At 39.4% G+C, this 19,534-nt stretch overlaps 1 protein-coding gene across 1 annotated transcript in view; it reads right to left on the reverse strand.

Moving 5' to 3' along the window:
• The window catches only part of HIBADH (3-hydroxyisobutyrate dehydrogenase), a 101,635-nt gene extending 85,134 nt beyond the window's left edge, over window positions 1-16,501 (reverse strand). The window contains exons 1-2 of the mRNA XM_037509656.2: window positions 16,315-16,501; window positions 10,859-11,019 (exon numbers count right to left, since the gene is read on the reverse strand). Of these exons, the coding sequence (XP_037365553.2) occupies window positions 10,859-11,019; window positions 16,315-16,405 (252 nt within the window). The 5' untranslated portion in view covers window positions 16,406-16,501. The remainder of the gene's footprint in view (window positions 1-10,858; window positions 11,020-16,314) is intronic.
• Window positions 16,502-19,534: the final 3,033 nt, after the last annotated feature.

Genomic DNA, 19,534 nt, shown 5'->3' on the forward strand with positions numbered 1-19,534 from the left:
CCTTCTGCCTGCTCTGCTCCCCACCCTGGCTCTGGTGAATTCTCTCACCCTCCTGCACTTCTGACTGTAGCCAGTGCTTGTATAAATAAATAATCTTTTTAAAAAAATGATAGTGATAGCTGGAAAATCACCACTGTACTGGTCACAACTGCTCTATATTTAATGACTACATACAATTGGTACATTATAATAACAGACTGAGATGCACTACAGAAGGTATGATTATTAGATAGATATGTGTGTCCAGCTATTTAAATCATCCTGCTTTCCATGGGATGACTTCAAGACTACAATGAATGACTGACAAAATTTGGCCATGACTCAAAAACCAGGGGGAAAAAACCTGTTGCCAGTCTGACACTAACCACAAAAGTCTATAGGAGCCAAACTAATTAGAGTCCCTTCAATTACATTTGCTAATTGAATAGATAAGCAAAGACAGCATGGAATAGTGAAAGGAATAATCATTTGGGAAGCCAGAGACGCAGGTTTAGCTGTAGCTCGGCCACTAAAGCATGCATGATTATGTACCGATCCCTTAACCATTCTGGCCTCAGTTTCTGAATCTACAAAATAAGCATAGTGATTTGGGTCATCTTAAAGGTTTTCATATCCAAAATAGAAAGGAAATTTAGGCAAAGAATTTTTTTCCTATTCAGTAACCTTAAATTCTAGGAAGTATAGTTTCTGTAAAGAGCTGAAGGGATAGAGGGCATCTGCAACACTCACTACAAGTGTGAATAGATGACTTCTAATCAATACAGGAATAGCAAGACTCTTCTACAACGCCACATCTGTGCATAGTCACACGACTGGCCACGACTGTTCTGATTGCCCAGGCCATTCCTGAAGGTCTCTTGTTCATTCCAATGGCCTCATTCTTATGCTATTCCAAATTGAGGTCTCTATTTTTTTATTATCTCAATTTTGATCACAGGAAACTACTTTCCTTATATATCACAATATCTGCAGTCTAAGCATTTTTGCAGCCAATTTCTTTGGATTTGTATGCTAGAATGCATCAAGGGCAGGTTTGCAACACAAAGAGTAGGGGACTGAATAGATAAAAGACAGTATTTTTTGCTGGTTGCGGGGTAGGGAGATATGATGGAGCACCAGAATCCAGAATCAGAAGAAAATGCACCTTCTTTTTATATCTCCACTGGAATGAGATAACTACTACCTAGTTGCTCTATGTAAATAGAAAAATCTTGTTCACTCTTCCAGACAAAGCAGTCACGTAAGTCAAGCTTAACATTGCTTCCAAGCAAATGAAATGGGTAACAGAAACTTGCAAAAAAAAAAAAAAGATGACCATGATCTTGTTAAACTTGCCACTTGATGTTTTTTAATCTTTCCAAGTAGAAAAGCATACTATAACTCTGAAATTACATTACACTTGAAAAACTGTCAAAAACAGTTTGTGCCTACATCTTGAAACACTTGGTCAACAATGACGGAGCCACTCAGCAAGAGGCTTTTAAAGTTCTCATTTAACAAGACCTGAGTGGATGCCAGATTAGATCCCAAGAGAATTACTTAACCAAACATGTTCAGTCTTACAATCCAGGAACATGATGGTTTCCAAGTTTTTAAAGAAAAAAACAAAAGAAAAGAGGATCTAATTAAGCCCAGTTCAACCAGAAAACTCACAAAAAAATGGTGGAAAGTCCCCAGACTTTTGGCACAGATCAGCAACATCTTCAAGGAAATTCCTAAACAAAGAAAATGAAGCACATCTCATATGCCTTTGGTGGTAAGCTTTAAAAGCAGAAATCAGTATCTTCTGCAAAATAAAAGTGAGATGTAAGGGATGGGTAGAAAATATTCTTAAGCAGGGATATTGTCAATTCACTTTATCTCCTGGTTGGGTTTAATTTTTATCATCAGTCTTTCATTTAAAAATATGTCTACGCTCAAAAATATATCTACAATAATCTTCCCAAGCACTCTGGACTCAGTGATTCAGTCAAGACAGCAGTGTATTCCTATATGTGGTGTTGGGAATGAAGATTTGGTAGACAGAAGACACAGACACAAGCACCAGCATGATAACTGTAGTAACAGCAATTGAGTAATGTATAGCACTTTCTCTGTGTCAGGTTTTCTAGCACTAAGAGGAAGATGTTATTACTATCCCCATTTTGTACAATGAGGAAATTTATGCAGGGAGACGTTACACAGCCAGCCAGGTTGAACTGAGATTTGAGCCCAGGCAGTCTGATTCCAGAGTTTGTTTTTGAATTATTACATTCACAATTTCTTTCATTCATTATTACCAATTGGAGGTCTGATAATTACGACGGATTACATTGTTAGAAAAGATGACAAAAGGGCCTCCCCTGGTGGCGCAGCGGTTGAGCACTGGGCTGCGAAGCTGCCCGCAGCTTCTGGAGCGCTGGTTCAATCCTGGGCCACCAGCGAGGGTCCCCCGTGGCGCGCAGATCTCTCCTCCCACGCCCACTGCTCCCCTTAGCAGTGTATTTCGTCGGTCTGCCTGTTCTGTTCCCTGCTCTGGCTCTGGTGAATTCTCTCACCCTCCCGCGCTTCTGACTGTACCCAGTGCTTGTATAAATAAATAAATATATCTTAAAAAAAAGGTGATAAAAGCTGAAATGATGGACTCTAAGTTACAACTGAGTGTCCAACAGAAATAAGAGCATAATATAGGGAGACTGAAAAAGGAATATGCCAACTTTTTATAGAAATGACCACAAATAACTTAAAGAGTTACAAATGCTCTATCAGAATAGATTCACATTTAAAGGTACAAGTTGATTAAATTCAATCACTCATGTAAAGTATATTTATCATGTCAGCATTTTTATTTCCTTCATAGCCATGTAGTATTTTTCACAACCAGTCAGAGCTTGAAGAAAATGCTCCAGGATCAGAACACCCCAAAGCACTTGTGCACCTGGAACTGCAGGTGACCATCCTGCCCCTTAAGGAGAGGGCGAGCCTTCAGAAAGCAGAGCCTACAGCAGACATGACCAGTCATATGACACAATCCCATTTTTGCTCTTAAAAAAGGACAGAGCCCTTCTTCAAGGAGATGTCCATGGATCTTTAAAACCAACTGATTGCTTTTTAACCCAGATATGTCTATTTTGGTACTTTCTGTCCCTATAAATCTCCCAGTGAAACCAGAGTTGATATCAGAAATCAACTAGTCAGTCTTTTGCAACCTTTGGGGAAAACAATTCCTGCTTTCTTTATTTTTTTAATTTTATTTTTTTTTTAAAGAAGGGGATAGAGTGTAGCAACTAATAAGCTTTAGACTCACTTTTTTTTTTTTTTTTAAAGATTTATTTATTTATTTATACAAGCACTGGGTACAGTCAGAAGTGCAGGAGGGTGAGAGAATTCACCAGAGCCAGAGCGGGGAGCAGAGCAGGCAGAAGGACTGAAGTACACTGCTGAGGGGAGCAGCGGGCAGCAGGAGAGGTTCTGCGCGCCATGTGGGACCCCCCTCTGGTGGCAGGGGAGCAGCCGGGGATTGAACCGGCGCTGCAGAGGCCGTGGACAGCTTCGCAACCCAGTGCTCAGCCACTGTGCCACCGGGGAGGCCCCTCCTGTTTTCTTTAGATGCAAGTTCATTAGCTTCACCTGACATAGTAACATCAGGGGAGAAAGGGGTGATACCTGCCCTTAATATGTCAGTGTCAACTCAAATACTCTTCAATTTATCACCTCATTGTATCATGTACACAACAGCAAAAAGTCACCAACATTTTTCCATTTCTTCCCAAGACTTGTTTTTGCCTTTTTGTAGTAGAATGAAACTTAATTTTTTTCTTCTAACATTTAAAAAAATTAAACATAGCTATGAAAATACCAACACTTTTATATAGCCGAACTTATGCAAGTTAATATATTTTAAAGTAGAACTCTTAGGAAATCACACTTGCTCAAATGTCACTGCCACTGTTCAAAACATTGAAACTGCCAATATGAATCATTTATCAACAAATGTTTTCACTTTATGATGACAGGATACTTCACCTCAGGCCTAAAACTTTTTTACCCTTTCTCCTTCCCTCTTCATTTAAGTTTCATATTCTCCCTCCCTCCTTGGCAGTTATTATCAATATTCAGAGGTCTGCTTGGAGTCAGACTCTAAAGGGAACCAGAGATGTGAAGGTGATCAATTGTCTTCCAGGCTTGCTGCCTCACAGTGAAGGCACTCTTCCACCTCACACTCTTTCCACCATGGAGAGAGGAGGCCAGAGGTGGGAACTGCAGACAGGAAGCTAAGGCCAGTCTTCACTCTAAACTGATCTGGGAAGGGCATCACCCCAGATTTCTTTCCTTCCTCACACTGACTTACAAGCACAGAAAAATGGAAAAAAGGAAAATTCAGTACTTGAGGGTGTGTCCTAAGATCTCGTCATTTTTATCAGGAATCTTAGAGATCTTGTCTCTAGGACTTTCATTTCCAACTATAGCATTTCTGTTTGTATGTAAGCAAAGGTGACACATAGTATTTATGTAGTTCCCTATCAAAAATGAAATGATTCAACAATTATATTTTTCCTCCTCAAAAATTGCCTCAGCACTTCATTACAGTCATTGCCATTTCATTAGGAACTTCCTTGTAATATTAGTCTTGCCATTTGAGACACATCCAATACCTTGCCACACCCAACTCAACCTATTTTATTCTCCACACCACTAGGTGGACTACTAGATAAACAGTATACATTACTGTATCTGTTTACTAAAGGTAGTACAAATCCCTAGTAACCTGAAGATTGAAGCCTGGAAAATGAGGCTTCTGTTTTTTGTTAAGTAAACAGTCCCTTTGTCTCCATTCTTCATCTGAGTAAATCCTACTTAATCTTCTGTTATTTGCTTTTATGTCTAGTCTTTGAAGAGAACTTTCATAACTGCCCTCTCACCCAATGTAATACATATTTTCTTAAAAACTAACGAGATCTTTACTTTTACTTTTGACTTATGATAATCTAGAATCACATATTTGTGTGATTGGATAAGCTAAGCCTCCTCATGGCCACAAAGGCAAGGACTGAGACTATTTTGTCCTGTGCTATAATCCAGGTGCCTGGCACTTAGAAAATACTCAAGAAACAGCTATTAAATTAATAAATTAATGAAGATCCTACCCAGTGTCTTGTAAAGCAATTCTGCAATAGCCTTAAGCCACAGTGATTAGAATAATAAAAAGTTACTTTACTTCACAAAGCTGGGAGAAAAATCTGACACAGTCATGTGAATGGAATGCATGAAAATAAAGGAGTCACAGCTCTGTACAGCAGAGGTGAAACTAAGACTTAGAGGAACTAACTCAGGGCTAATTCATATATTATTTATCAAGTATCAAATACTATTTTATGCTCTTTATATATATATAAACTCATTTAATTCTCATAACAACACTATGAGAAAGATAACTGCTTTCATTTCACACATGAGAAAAAAGAGAGAAAAGTTGGCCACAGTGCAGATATTAAATGGGAAGGCAGATTCCAAACCTATGCATTTTGTCAATTCTCAATACTTGCCTATTAGTTTCTAACAGGCTGCACAACAAATTACCACAAGCATGGTGGCTTAAGACACAAAATTAATTTACTCATAGCTCTGGAAACCAGAAGTCTGAAATAAAAGTGTAAGCAAGGCCATACTGTCTCAAAAAGAGGATCCCTCTTTGCCTTTCTCAGTTTCTGGTGGCTCATACCATTCCTTGGCTCAACTACAGCAGAACTTGCCAATCTCCAAATCCACATGGCCTTCTCTTTTTTGTCTCTCTGTGCATTCTCTTCTTTCACAGGTAAGGACAATCATGACAGAATTTTGAACACATGCTAACACAGGATGATTTCATCTCAAGGTTTCTAACTTAGGGACCTCCATGGTGGCACAGAGGTTAAAGTCTCAGCGCTATCAAGCTATTACCAGGCACTGCAGCACGACCTCGATCCATGAGTTCGATCCCCTGCCACTGTCTTGTAAAGCAATTCTACCAGGGAGCTGACCCACATGCCCGCTGCTCCCCTCAGCAGTGTATTTCAGTAGATCTGCCTGTTCTGCTCCCCATCCCATCTCTGGCCTACACCCCAGTTCTTGCATGCATAAATAAATTTTTTAAAAATCTTTAAGATCTCTAATTTAATTATATCTGCAAAGACACTGTTTCCTAAAAAGGTAGCACTGACGAGTGCTGGGGGTTAGAACTTGAAACTTTCTTTAAAAATACCTTTATTTGAGCTATAATTCACACACCATATAATTTGCCCATTTAAACTATATGTGATTGGGCCTCCTGGTGGCACAGCACTATGAAGCTATCCACAGCCACTGCAGCACAAGTTCGATCCCTGCCAGGGAGCTACCCACATGGCACAGCAGACCTCTCCTATCTCGCCTCCTGCTCCCCTCAGCAGTGTATTTCAGTCAGTCTGCCTGTTCTGTTCCCCACTGTGTCTCTGTTGAATCCTCTCACCCTCTGCACCTCTGGTCTGTACCCCAGTTCTTGTATACATAAATATTCTTTAAAAAAATTAAAATAAAACTATATGTGATGGGTTTTAATATATTCATAGAAGTGTGCAACCATCACCACAATTTTAAAAAGTTTTCATTACCCCAAGAAGAAATCCTTTCTCTATTAACTGTCATTCCCTAATGCCAGTCTCCCCCAACCCCAACCTTTCTCGCCAGGATCAAGCAATCAATAATCTACTTTCTAGGTCTACAGAATTTTCTGTTCTGTACTTTCATATGAGTAGAATTATATAGTATGTGGTCTTTTGTGAGCCTGCTTCTTTCATTTGGCATTTTTTTCAAAGCCCTTCCACAGTGAAGCATGTTTCAGTCCCTAATTCCTTTCTATAGTTGAATATTTGACTATATGGATAACCACCTCTTATTTATCCATTTGTCCAATGATGGACATTTAGGTTGTTTCCATCTTTTAGCTATAATAAATAATATTGCTATTCATGTATAAGTTTTTGTGTGTATATGTGTCTTCATTTCTCTTGGGTACAAAACTAGAAGAATTACTGGGTCATAGTGTAATTCTGCATTTAATTGAGGAACTGTCAAATCATTTTCAAAGTAGCATTTTATAGCAGTATATGAGGGTTCACTGTCTCCACACTTCAGGTTATCTGACCTTGGATTCCACCATCCTAGTGCGTATGAAAATCTCATTGTGTTTTTGATGACTAATGATTCTGGTATTTTCCCATATTTTCATTTGTATATCCTCTTTGAAAAAATGTCTATTCATCTCCTTTACCCATTTAATTGAGTTACTTGTGTTTTTATTTTTGAGTTGAATGACTTCTTTACATATTCCAGATACAAACGCGTATCAAATATATCCTTAAATAATTTGTCTCATTCTGTGGGCTGTCCTTTTGCTTTCTTGATGATGCGTTTGGAGCACAAAAGTTTTTAATTTTGATGAAGTTTAATTTTGTTGCTCAGTGTCACATCTAAGAATCCTCTACCAAATCCAAGGTCAAGAAGATTTACTCTTGTTTTTTCCTAAGAATTTTGTAGGGCATCTTGTGAGAGGTGACTATTCAATCACTATATACTCACTTACTATATACAATCCATTATAATAATTATTTAATTACAACAAATTCCATGAGTACAGAACAATCCATTAAAGAGAGAAGCTGGGAAGGGGAAGAGGAGGAGGATATACATTACAGAATCATAAAGGAAGACATATGTGCACACACATACGCCCATGTGTATCATATATTAACTTCATTAATTTGTGATCACATCCTAAAATTAAAAGAGCTAAAGCTCCAAAGTCAAAGACAGACCTATGTTCATATCTTGGTTTTTGCCATTCACTCATTAAGTCACCTTAGGAAGTTATTTTACTGCTCCAAGCATCTGTTTCCTGATAATACTTCCATGAAAAGATAACAATTAGATAACAGAAACAAAATATTTAGCAAAAGATCTGACACATAGTAGATACTCCCTGATTATTAATTTCTTCTCTCTCCCTTTTAAGAGAAGTCATACATTTCAAAAATAAAGACAACTCAATCTGAATAAGCCTTACTCTTAAAGTAGTTGTCCTTCAAACATATCTAAAATCAGCAACACTAAAGAAACAATTTTATTGAAGTATGGGGGCAAGAGGATAACATCAGAGAATCAAGCAATTCAGGCAAAGCATCAGAATGCTCTGGAACTCTGGGACGAAGCAGACAAGAGATTCACAAAGGAATGATGATTATTTCAGTTGCTCCACAGGCAAGTTCTAAGTGCTTGAGGCACAGAGGGAAGAGTTAAGGCATTAGTAACACCGCAACAATTTGAAAGGTCCTCGCCTTCTGCTTGGCCAGTCCAGGGTAAATTGTCTCCATTCAATTCCTACCCTCTCTTACTAGGAAAGGTAATAAAGAAGAGGAAGAGAAATGCATGTTATTTTTCATATGTATATGAAAATATATTATTATTATTGTAATATTAAGATTTTATAGGAAATATATGTTTGGCCAAGGGGTTGTTGCAGATGAAGACCAAAAGGTTTCTCAAACATGCTTGGTCTTCATCTACAGCTCCCCTTGGACTTTCTTACAATTTGAGTGTTACAGGGTCCCTTTATCATGTTAAGAAAGGTAACTTTTGGAAAACACCTTAGGAAGGGGCTAGTTTCCAGAGAAACTAAAAGGAATAGAGCTGAAAATTTCCATTCTGCTCCCTAATATCCTGGGGGTCGAGTGGTGGAGGTCAATTTGCCAACAGCCAATGACATAAGTAGGCATGCCTACGCAAAGGAACTGCCATAAAAACGCAAGAAGGCACTTCAAAGAGATTCCAGGTTGAACACCCAAAGATTTGAGGGGAGAATGGTGCACCTGGAAGAGGGCATGGACGCTTTTCCCCATACTTCACTCTATGGATCAATTCCATAGGGCTGTCAACTTGTATCCTTGGTAATAAATCAATGATTTAGTGAGTAAATTCACTTCCTGAGTTCTAGTAAATTAATCAAACCTGAGGGGATGTTCTAGGAACCTCTGGTTGATGACCAGTTGAAGAGAGCAAAGATAATAATCTGGTGCTTGAAACAGATACCTGAAGTCTGAGGAAAGGGTTACTGGGCCCTGCTATCTGTAGCCAGTTGGTCTGAGGCACAGGCTTGCCTGGGACTTCCAGTAAAGTAGGAGGTGGTCTTAGGAAACTATGTCCTTAGCCTGTGGAATCTGATACAGTCTTTGAGTAGATAACATGAGAACTGAGATCTGAATCTCAAACACCCTGCTGGAATCTGAGAATTGCCTGTTGGTGTGGAAAATCCAACACTCACACATATCCATCGGAAATGGAGTTGCAGAACACACCACCAGTTACAGCTTTACTTCAATTCAATTTTGTATTTAAGTGATGATATTGTCCCTGTTTGGAGACCAAGTACCACTGCTAATCTTACAAACAAATATATACAGTAGTGTAGAGCACCAACACCAAAATGATGTTATCCCCCAAATATCCATTTCCTCAAAAATAGCACTTTATCCCAGACTGAGAATCAACTTACCTGCTTACCCTCTCTGAAGATGGTAAAAGGCCATCTACTCCAAATTATCTACTAAAGCAAAGTACTAATCAAATCTCTCCAACTAAGCTACTAAGTCCCTAGGCTACTTAAGGTCCTCTGTAAGTCTGCTGGACTGGTGGTACAGTGTCAGTCTTCACATACTTTATTGGCATAAGCAGTCACAAGCCTCCCCTGAAAAGTTTTAAGATCCTCTTACAATACGGCTACCATTCCCACAGAACACACAAATCACAGAAGGGAAGGATTGGAGGACACACAGCAAATGGCCTCTAAGTTGCCTAAATCTGTTCTTTATACAGTAAGCACTGTATTCCTCAGTATTCACTCAAGTCTACCATCCAGAGGTTGACTGTCTCCTTTTTCTATATTTCTCAGGAATTTTACAGTATTTCCCCACTTCTCGGGTTACATTCAGCCCTCAGTTACCACACTATAACTTGTATAAGAATTACCCTCACGTCTAGAAAAGCAAAATTCTAAATTGAGTTAATAATACATGGTCTCCTATTATCTGAATTGCTGATTAAGCTTAACAAATCCAAACAAGGTGATAGCTGATACTAAAATCTAACATGATATATACACTGGTCCCAAAATTCTTGAAATAAGAGTGAGGGCTTAACCACAAAATGCTAGTAAGCCATCATAACTCAACTCTGTACTTCATTAGAGCACTGTTTCTAGGTTTTCTAAAGGTCTGTAGTCAGTAACTATTATATATTCACAAAGTGTTGCCAATACAATATTTGCAAAGTATATTCACATATATTCTTTCATTTGAGCCTCACAATTTAGTGATGTGTCATCATTCCCATTTTACATATGAGGAAAACAAGGTAAGGTGAAGTAATATGTCCCCAGTGAGACTGGAGATAAGTATCTGGGTTAAGATTGAAGCTAAGCTTTCTATGACGAAATCTATTCCTGTTTGATGCCAAATTTTGCCTTTCAATAACATGGGAGGCTATTTCTAAACTATCCCAATTTAGCAGCACAATCAGCAAAGTTAATATCTAAAAAAACTGAAACTGGGTCAAAGCAGGCGCCTCTGACCAAACCTGGCCAAAGAATAGAATCCCTCCTTACTATCTGATGGACGCTCTCCCATGTTGTGCACCTAGATGGTGATGAATGTTTACACATAGTTTTAAATATATCTATATATTATATATTAACTATAGATAAAGATTAACAATGAACTAGTTTTACAACTCCATATATTTCTAAGTTCTCATTTATCTGAATACATATTAATTTTAAACATCAAAATCTCAAATAAGAAAAAGGCCTTACCTGTTCACCTGCATCTTGAAACTCCTTGCATGCATCCGGAAACACATCATAAATAATGAGTGGATAGCCATGTTTCATGAGATTTTTGGCCATTGGATTCCCCATGTTGCCTAGTCCAATAAATCCAACTGGAGTCTTAGAAGCCATTGACCTAGAACACACTGATTTCAATAAATTACTTTTCACAGGGTCAGATAACATTTCTTATTGTAAAGATTCATTCAATTTTCCTAAGTCAATTGTTTAGATGCTTTCTGTTTTTAAAAGGCTAGTGTTAAACTAATGATCTAATCACACTTAAGGTAGCAACAACACGAAAGCAGACTAACTTCCAATTATTTAGTTCTCCAGTAAACGACAATAAAATTTTAAGGAATTTCTCATTTTATACCTATATAACATTCCTCTACTGTTTTTCAATAAATTTAACCCAGCTATTATTTATATAATACCTATTGTGCAGTTTACCTATTTTATGACATATTCTAGATTCTTGCGGCGCCGGTTCGATTCCCGGCTGCTCCCCGGCCACCGGAGGAGGGTCCCACATGGCGCGCAGACCTCTCCTGCCACCCGCTGCTCCCCTCAGCAGTGTACTTCGGTCCTTCTGCCTGTTCTGCTCCCCGCTCTGGCTCTGGTGAATTCTCTCACCCTCCCGCGCTTCTGACTGTGCCCAGTGCATGTATAAACAAAACAAATGAACAAACAAATAAATAAATAAATAAAACATGCCTCTATTAAAAAAAAAAAAAATAAAATAAAATAAAATAAAATGCATATAAAAAAACTGAAAGCATTCAATAAACCTTATATTTTGGACAAGTTCCAGGCATGGAAAAACTTTTTACCTTCCTACCTCTACATTTACAGAAACCATCCCCTCCATTGGGGGGAGGGGGCTAACATTAATAAAATGTTAAACCCAGGAGGGTTTAACCAGTACAACCAAAAGTCACCAGTTTAAAATTGTGGTCCTAGGAGAAAGGTGGTGGATACTTCCATGGGCTCTAAGTGGCATGGGTAACAATCTCAGGACTATTTTTGGTCTAAAAACTTGGTGGAATTTCAGAGAAGGGGCATTACCATTTGCAGGGGAAAAATTGTTCTTAAAAAGCTAAGTACAGGTTTTGTTTGATTTTCTTCTTTCTCACAAAAGGCCTTCTGAAATCACACTGGGACACACAATTCAAGGTAATGCTTTTTCCAAGAGAGAAGAGACTTTGCATTACCATGAAAATTACATTAGACACTATTTCTCCATGACTACATCTGGAACTCCACTTAACAAATATTTACTACATGAGATACTATAATATAACAGAGTTCACAGAGAGACACAGCAAGATAATGATCCTTGCCCTCAAAAAGCTCATGGTCTAGTGAGAAAAAGGGAAATAATTTCACTAGCCGTTTTACCCTATCATTTTCCAGCTTAATTTTTCCATTTTCTTTTAAGGACTCCAGTTTTAAAGCTGTGTAGTGCACAAACTAATTAGTCATCCTTAGTTTCAGGCCCTCTCAACTGATGGATTCCTGCTCTTCCTTGAACTTAATAAATACGTTGAGATTTACTTAAAGCAAATTATTTGACGCTTCTAATACTTAATAGAGGTCTTCTTTGGTTGGAAGTATATTCAGTTCCTTTTAACTAGATTGTCTCCAACATTTCCATTAAATATGTTTGTCACTCGTGCAAAATCACCTGATCAGTGTTAAGTTTCACCTACCGGGTATAACAGGAGCCCTGTGTCTTTCTGATTCACAAGGGGTCCATCACATAGAAATGATACCTGACTGAAATTTTGATATTAAACAGGATGAGAAGCAGTAAGTGCCACCAAAAATTGGGCTACTCTAATTTTTTAAATACAAAAATTAGTAATAGCTTGGTTGTATTTACATGTTCAAAGGATTTTTTTTATTAATCAAAGCAACCCACGCTCATTGCAGGAAACTGGAAAATAGGAAACAATATAAAATCATAAAGGAAAAAATTAATAATCAGCATTTACATAACCTTCCCCATCTTCTGAATGCATTTTTTCATATCATGAGATTATATTAGTTATATAACTCTGTGGCCTACTTTATCAGATAACATACGCAGCATTCTATTTGTTATAATGCTTAAGACTTACTAAACTAAACAACTTACACTATAAAGGCCTTTATTGTTTAGGTCAAGTTATTTCAGAAATAAATATTCTCCCAATGTAATTTTATAAGTTTAAGGTCAACTTTTGGTTCCAGATTTTCAGAGCTTCATGTGCAACCCCAGAAACTCATGTAAAGAAGAAAAAATGGTATTCTATGTTTTATTTTTGCTATGTGTTGCTTTGAAAATTGATTTTATTCACACAAAAAGGGTCAATAATAAAAAAAATTTTATTCCCACATCTGTACATAATGCTGGTTTAATTTTCTGATTTCACTATTAGTGAGATGATTACTTTTAGATGATCCAATACAAACTATTTCCCCATGTACACGCTGATGAATCACAATGACTGTGGAGGGCCCACATCTGTAGATATTTTTTTATCTGTAGAAAGAAGTCTAAAATTAAATTTAATTAACTTTCTAAGAATAAAATTTAAAACTGCTCAATGATCATAAAATATGTATAGTTCAATATTTCTTTTTTTTCTAATTTTGACACTTTAAATATTTTGAATTAAGATTAATCAACAAGCAATTTTTAGGCCTCATTTTTTTCAAAACGGCAAATGAGTTATAAGGCTCCTCATGTTGATCCCTACAATAGAAACATATAATATGAAGACAGATACAGAGAATTTACAATATTATGTTATTTGCAAAAGATTCTTTTTTAAAAAAAAGATCTATTTATTTATGCATGTAAGAACTGGGGTATAAGCCAGAGGTGTAGTGGGTGAGAGGATTCACCAAGAGAGTGAGGAGCAGAACAGGTAGATCTACTGAAATACACTGCTGAGGGGAGCAGCAGGTGAGACAGGAGAAGTCTGCTGTGCCATTGGGTTGCTCCATGGCCAGCTGGGGATCCAACTCTTGCTGTAACGGTTGCCAATAGTTTGATAGCGCTGTCTTTAATTCCTGTGATACAAAAGGCCCAAGATTCTTTTTTTAAATATCCCTAGACTCCAAGCTTGCATGTAGATTTTTTTTCTCACTTTTTCAAACTCCAATATCAAAGATAATCCTTTTGCAGTAGACTAAAATCAAGATATTTTAAAACAATTCCAGAGGAGAAACAATTCGAGTGTTTCAAACAATCATCACAAAAAGAACTATTTAGGGGCCTCCCTGATGGTGTAGGGGGTTAAGAAGGCTCAGCACTATGAAGCTGTCAGCAGCCACTGAAGCACAAGTTTGATCCCTGGCCAGGGACCTACCCCACATAGCACAGCAGACCGCTGCTGTCTCACCCACTGCTCACCTTAGCATGTATTTCAGTAAATCTGCCTGTTCTGCTCCCCACTCTGTCTCTGGTGAATCCTTTCACACCCCAGCTCTTGTATGAATAAATAAAATAATCTTTAATAAAAAAGTAAAAACAATTTTTAAAAAAGAACTATTTAAAAGTTATCATAAATCTGGGCCTCCCCTGTGGCGCAGCGGTTGAGTGCTGGGTTGTGAAGCTGCTCGCAGCCTCTGCAGCGCCGGTTCGATCCCCGGCTGCTCCCCGGCCACCGGAGGAGGGTCCCACATGGCGCGCAGACCTCTCCTGCCGCCCGCTGCTCCCCTCAGCAGTGTACTTCAGTCCCTCTGCCTGCTCTGCTCCTCGCTCTGGCTCTGGTGAATTCTCTCACCCTCCCGCGCTTCTGACTGTACCCCCAGTGCTTGTATAAATAAATAAATAAATAAATAAATTAAAAAAAAAAAAGTTATCATAAATCTATATCCTCAAAGCATCTTTGGGTCACGGGACCCAAAGAACAAGATTACAACCCGCATTACGATTAAACCTTTCAAGTTTACAGAGGCAAATATTAATCTTGGGCCTTAGACTCTTTCTACCATGAGTAGTGAGAACTTTCACAACTCTAAAAGATACATCAAGGATTCATTAAAATTCTATTAAAACACCTTGTAAAACCACTAAACAGTACATACGTCTTCTTTGGCTTATCAAAATTGAAAGAATTGTGTATTTCACTTGAAAACCAGAGCGATGTTAAATACTGTGGAAAAGTGAATAATCTATTTTTTTAAGTATCTCCAAAGTAGGAGGCATTTTTTGTAGCTCAGTCATTGTACTCAAATAGTTGTTACTCTCAACCTTGGCACAATCTGTGAGTTTGTATCCTGTTACTGTGATTCTGTATCAGACATCTGTTCTCTTGCATCACATAGAGCCTGCCTTTCTCAGGCCAGAGAGGAAAATCACCCTCTGGTGATTTTCAGTTTTACTGAAGGGGAGGAAGGGAACGGATTAAAGAATTCAGTCCACCATTTTTTTTATTGAGGTAACACGGGTTTACATCGTTGTTTATGTTCATTCCACTGTTTTTTAAACTAAGGGCAGGGCCACTTTAAAAAAAAAAAAAACCCTGAGGATGATCTTGCTACACACTGCTTTGTTATAATTCTCAAAGTTTTACAGGAAGACAATGGCAATATCTCCAGAAATCAACCAGTTTTTTAATTAAAGAGGAATCCCGGTGTGGTGAAAAGCTCAGGAATCAGGAAGACTCAAGGACTATTTTCTAGTTCCTGCTAGAGTAACCTAATTTATTTATCCAAGGAGGTTCTGGTTTTTCGTCTAAAAAAAATTAAAGACTATTAAACCTCTGGGGGTGTAAAAACTGCCTCTTTCCAAGTCGATGACCAGCTCATAATGGGTGGGGCGAGGAAAGCAGGATCGGTTCAGGCAACAATTTGGGGGACACTTAAAGTGTTTTGGTTAATAATTTGACAAAAGAGCCATCTCAGTAGCACACTTACTGAGAAGGGAAAGACGGGTGGGAAAGACTTCCCTGCAGATCAAAGGTGATTTGAAACTTTACTGGAATGACTTATCACCTCCTTTGTATGGCCACCTTATCGGATTCAAGTGGCCCAGGTACAACCAGGAGACGTTGAAAGATTAAGCCAGCGCTGCAAAGCAGAGTCTCCAGGGAAGGTGTAGGGCTGGACCTGGGGCTGGGCCCTCTACGACTGTCTGGGAGCCGTAACTCCAAAGCAGCATTCCCGGTACCCAAATTCTCTTCCCATAACTCAAGCTTCCCCCGTCCCCTCTTGAGTCCCAAAAAGGCCACTGAAGCCCATTCATCTGGATCCAGGATAGGGGAGAAGCAGGAGGGGCTGAGTCGGTAGCCGCAGAAGTGGCCAGGCCTTAGATCCAGCTACAATATTGGGTTTTTTTAGTCCCAACCCAACCGCAGCGCCTCCCGCGAAAAGACCTCTTCGGCCCGCCGGGCGCGAAATGCGGGCGATCGGAGGAGGGACGAGGGGAGAAGGCGCGAGGTCCTTACCCACTGCAAGGCTGGCCGCTGCCAGCCGCGGCCGGCGGCTCCAGTACCGGAGACCGGAGGAGGCTCCTCGGAGCCATAAGGAGGCTGCCATGCTGCCCCGGCCCCGCCTCCCCGCGTTGACCTCTGCCGCTCCCGGCTCGCCCACTGACTGCGAGTGTGCGCCGTGGGGCGGGCGGACACGACCGCGGCGTGGGGCCGCGCGCGCACGCGCTCTGCGGCTCGGAGCAAGCGTCCACCCGCGAGGGGCGGAGCGCGGCGCCGAGAGGCGGGGCCTGACAGGACAGGGGCCGTCCCTCCTCGTACAGACCGGTAAGCGGACCAATCAAAATTCCCAGATCCTCCGGCCTTCGCGAACCACCAATAGCAGGTCTTTTCAAATCTCTCAAGCCCCTCCCCCATTGACGGAATGCGGGCTGGAGTCCCTTGTTTACCGAAGCGCAGGGGGTGTGTGGGAGGCGGTGGCTGTCACTCGCTACTGCCTCCTAGAGCACCTGACCCAGAACCACCCTTCGGAAGGTTGTAACTGCGTGTGTTTCCTCCTTGCAAGCAAGGACAAAACTTTGGCTTACAGCAGCTGTCGCAGTTTCTAGGCAGGAGCAGAAATTCCCAGTCCTTTCAAGTGTCGAGGCCCATTTTAAACTTCAGTAATATGTGCATCTCCTACTTTGTTTTTGGTATCTGTTTATTGAGGAACAATCACGCAAGTCTACCATTAAATTCATTTAATTTGATTTAACCCAACAGTTTTACGAAGACAAGTTGATAACATTGTTTTCTTTGAAGGGTAGAATTTCTAGGAACTTGCATTCTCTGTTCCAATGTTGTTTTTGTAATGTAAACAATTCTACATCCATTTCATAAGCATAAAGTGAATGAAAATCCACAGTGTTCGTGTGTGTGTAAGAGAGAGAGAGAGAGAGATAGACTGAGATTCGTTCCTATCAGTGCTTGGCGTGCATATTTCAGTCTCTGAACCCTTAAGCTTCCCATCCCACTGTCCCCATTGAAGGGTTGGGAACCATGGACTCACCCATCCAAGATCTGCAACCTTTGCAGAAAAGTAGTGCAAGAGCAAAAAGAATGAGGGTTGGCTAACAATAGAAGCCCACGTTGTCCACCAGCCCCCTAAATTCTCTTTATGCATTTGCCTGAGTTGTGCTCACCCACCCTTTTAATCTAAGTTGCAGAATCAACATATTTGACTTTGACCTTATTTTCCTCTGCCCATTCGCCCATGGTTTTGGAAGTGCCTAAAGGAAAGAAAAGCAAAGGAATTGGATCATTTCCAAGCAGTCTTTGTCAGGTCTCTGGGCATGCTTGCAATGTTTCCAGGAACTGGAACAGAGTGCACAGTTCCCATTTGTAACTGGTAAAAAAATAATTCCCTTCTTTGGCTGTCTCTCCTCCTCAAACCTTTAGTCCACATCAACCAAAAGAAGGAAGGAGGGAAGAAAGGGAAAAATTCGTCTCAACTCTTGAGTCTTTTAGGTTTGATTCTACACCCAAATCTACTTAACTTGTGCCTGGAGCATTTCCTTATGTGGTCCTTCCTGGTTATTTAGGTTTTAGCTGGAATAAACCTCCTGCAGCCAATAAATGGAGCCCTACAGGTTTCTATAATTAACTACTGAAATGTGTCTGCCTTTCAACTATGTTAACCTACCTAGAGATATTTACAACACAAGACAACATAGCACTTGATCTCCCCAGCTCCTAAAGTTTATATCCCAGTCTTTTGAGATTTTATATCCAATTAGATTGCTTTTGTCATTTTTATTGTGAGCTACTGTTTTTGTTTCTCTCGGTTGTTTATAGGGTCCCTTTCTCAAAAGTGAGTTATTTCTTTACAAAATGCTGCCTATTGCTAACTCTTAAGTACCTTTAAGACTCGAAGGGAAAGAAGGGGGAAAGGGGCTAAAAAAAAAAAAAGCAAGAACTAAAACTGGACACGAGACCTTTTAAATTTAAAAAAAAAAACTAATGTGATGACTTTGAAAACAGAGGTGCACTGAAATTTTAATGGTCTGGTTCTTTTTTCCTCAACCAGAACCAGGGAATAAATCACAATTTCTCCTTATTCTTACCTCATGTAGTTGAATATCGCCTCCAAAAAATTCTTTATTGATATATAAATTCTGACATTTTCACAGTAGCTTTCTCATAAGCTTTATGATTTTTTTTTAAAGTATTAGTTTTTGAAGGCATTTGCCAATATAATTGTATGTACAAAGGCAGTTCCTGTGCTGTGTTTGGCTAGCTTTCATTATTTGATTGCCTTCCTGATACTTTGAAAGGCACTGCAACTTCTCTCTCTCTGCTTTGTAGTTTTGTTTGAAATTGTGTTTAGATGCATTATAGGTTCTTCCCTTCTGCTTCTGGGAAGATGGAATTGACATATTTTTCTCTATTCCTCCTACTAAGTGCAACTAAAAAGTTGACATTGTATGTAAAATAAATATAAGCACTGAAAGGTGGAGAAAATAAGAATACCGACTTTGAACCTCAGAACCCAAAGAGAAACACAGGAGTAAGTTCTTGGTTTTTTGTTCATTTGTATATTCCCATACAGGTACTAGAGAAACTGAAAAACAGAAACCTTAAAATGCTAAGGGACACTGACAAAATATGCCTAAATAAAAGGTTGTTCTTTCTCTAGACAAAGGACCAAAAGCGAACAGTCTAGCAAGACACATAACTTGTAGAAAATAACCACTCTACTGTAAATAAACATGGATTAAAAACTATGGTTCCATCCCTGCCCAGGCCAGCAGAGACCAAGTGAGGAGCCTGGACATTCTCCAGGCTGTAATGAGACACCTAACATCCTTTACCATCTATGTCTCAGCCCTGCCAGTGTGGTGTTAGAGAAAGCCAACTAGAAAGCCAAGACTTATATCCCCACCACTGTGTGTGGTAGTAGGTACCCCCTCCACACATATGTCCCTCCATCTGAGATTAACAGACTGGGGGAGGGAAAAGAATAGTGGATATAAGGAATGGTGGTGAGGAAAAAAAACATAAATATAGCATTTGTTGAAGCACTTGTGCAGAATATTCTGCTGAATCTTTGTTCTTCTTTGCTCACCTATACTTTTCAATGAAAGCCTTATGATTGAATATTTTTGTTAGTATGAAGATTAAAGGAAGCTAAGCAGAAACAATCTTAATATTTTGTAAAAAAAAAAAAAAGTTGGCAACACTTAATCAGGCCCTCCAATTT

This window comes from Talpa occidentalis, unplaced genomic scaffold (assembly GCF_014898055.3).
Source record: "Talpa occidentalis isolate TD23 unplaced genomic scaffold, MPIMG_talOcc4v2.1, whole genome shotgun sequence".
In the NCBI taxonomy this organism is placed as follows: Eukaryota; Metazoa; Chordata; class Mammalia; order Eulipotyphla; family Talpidae; genus Talpa; species Talpa occidentalis.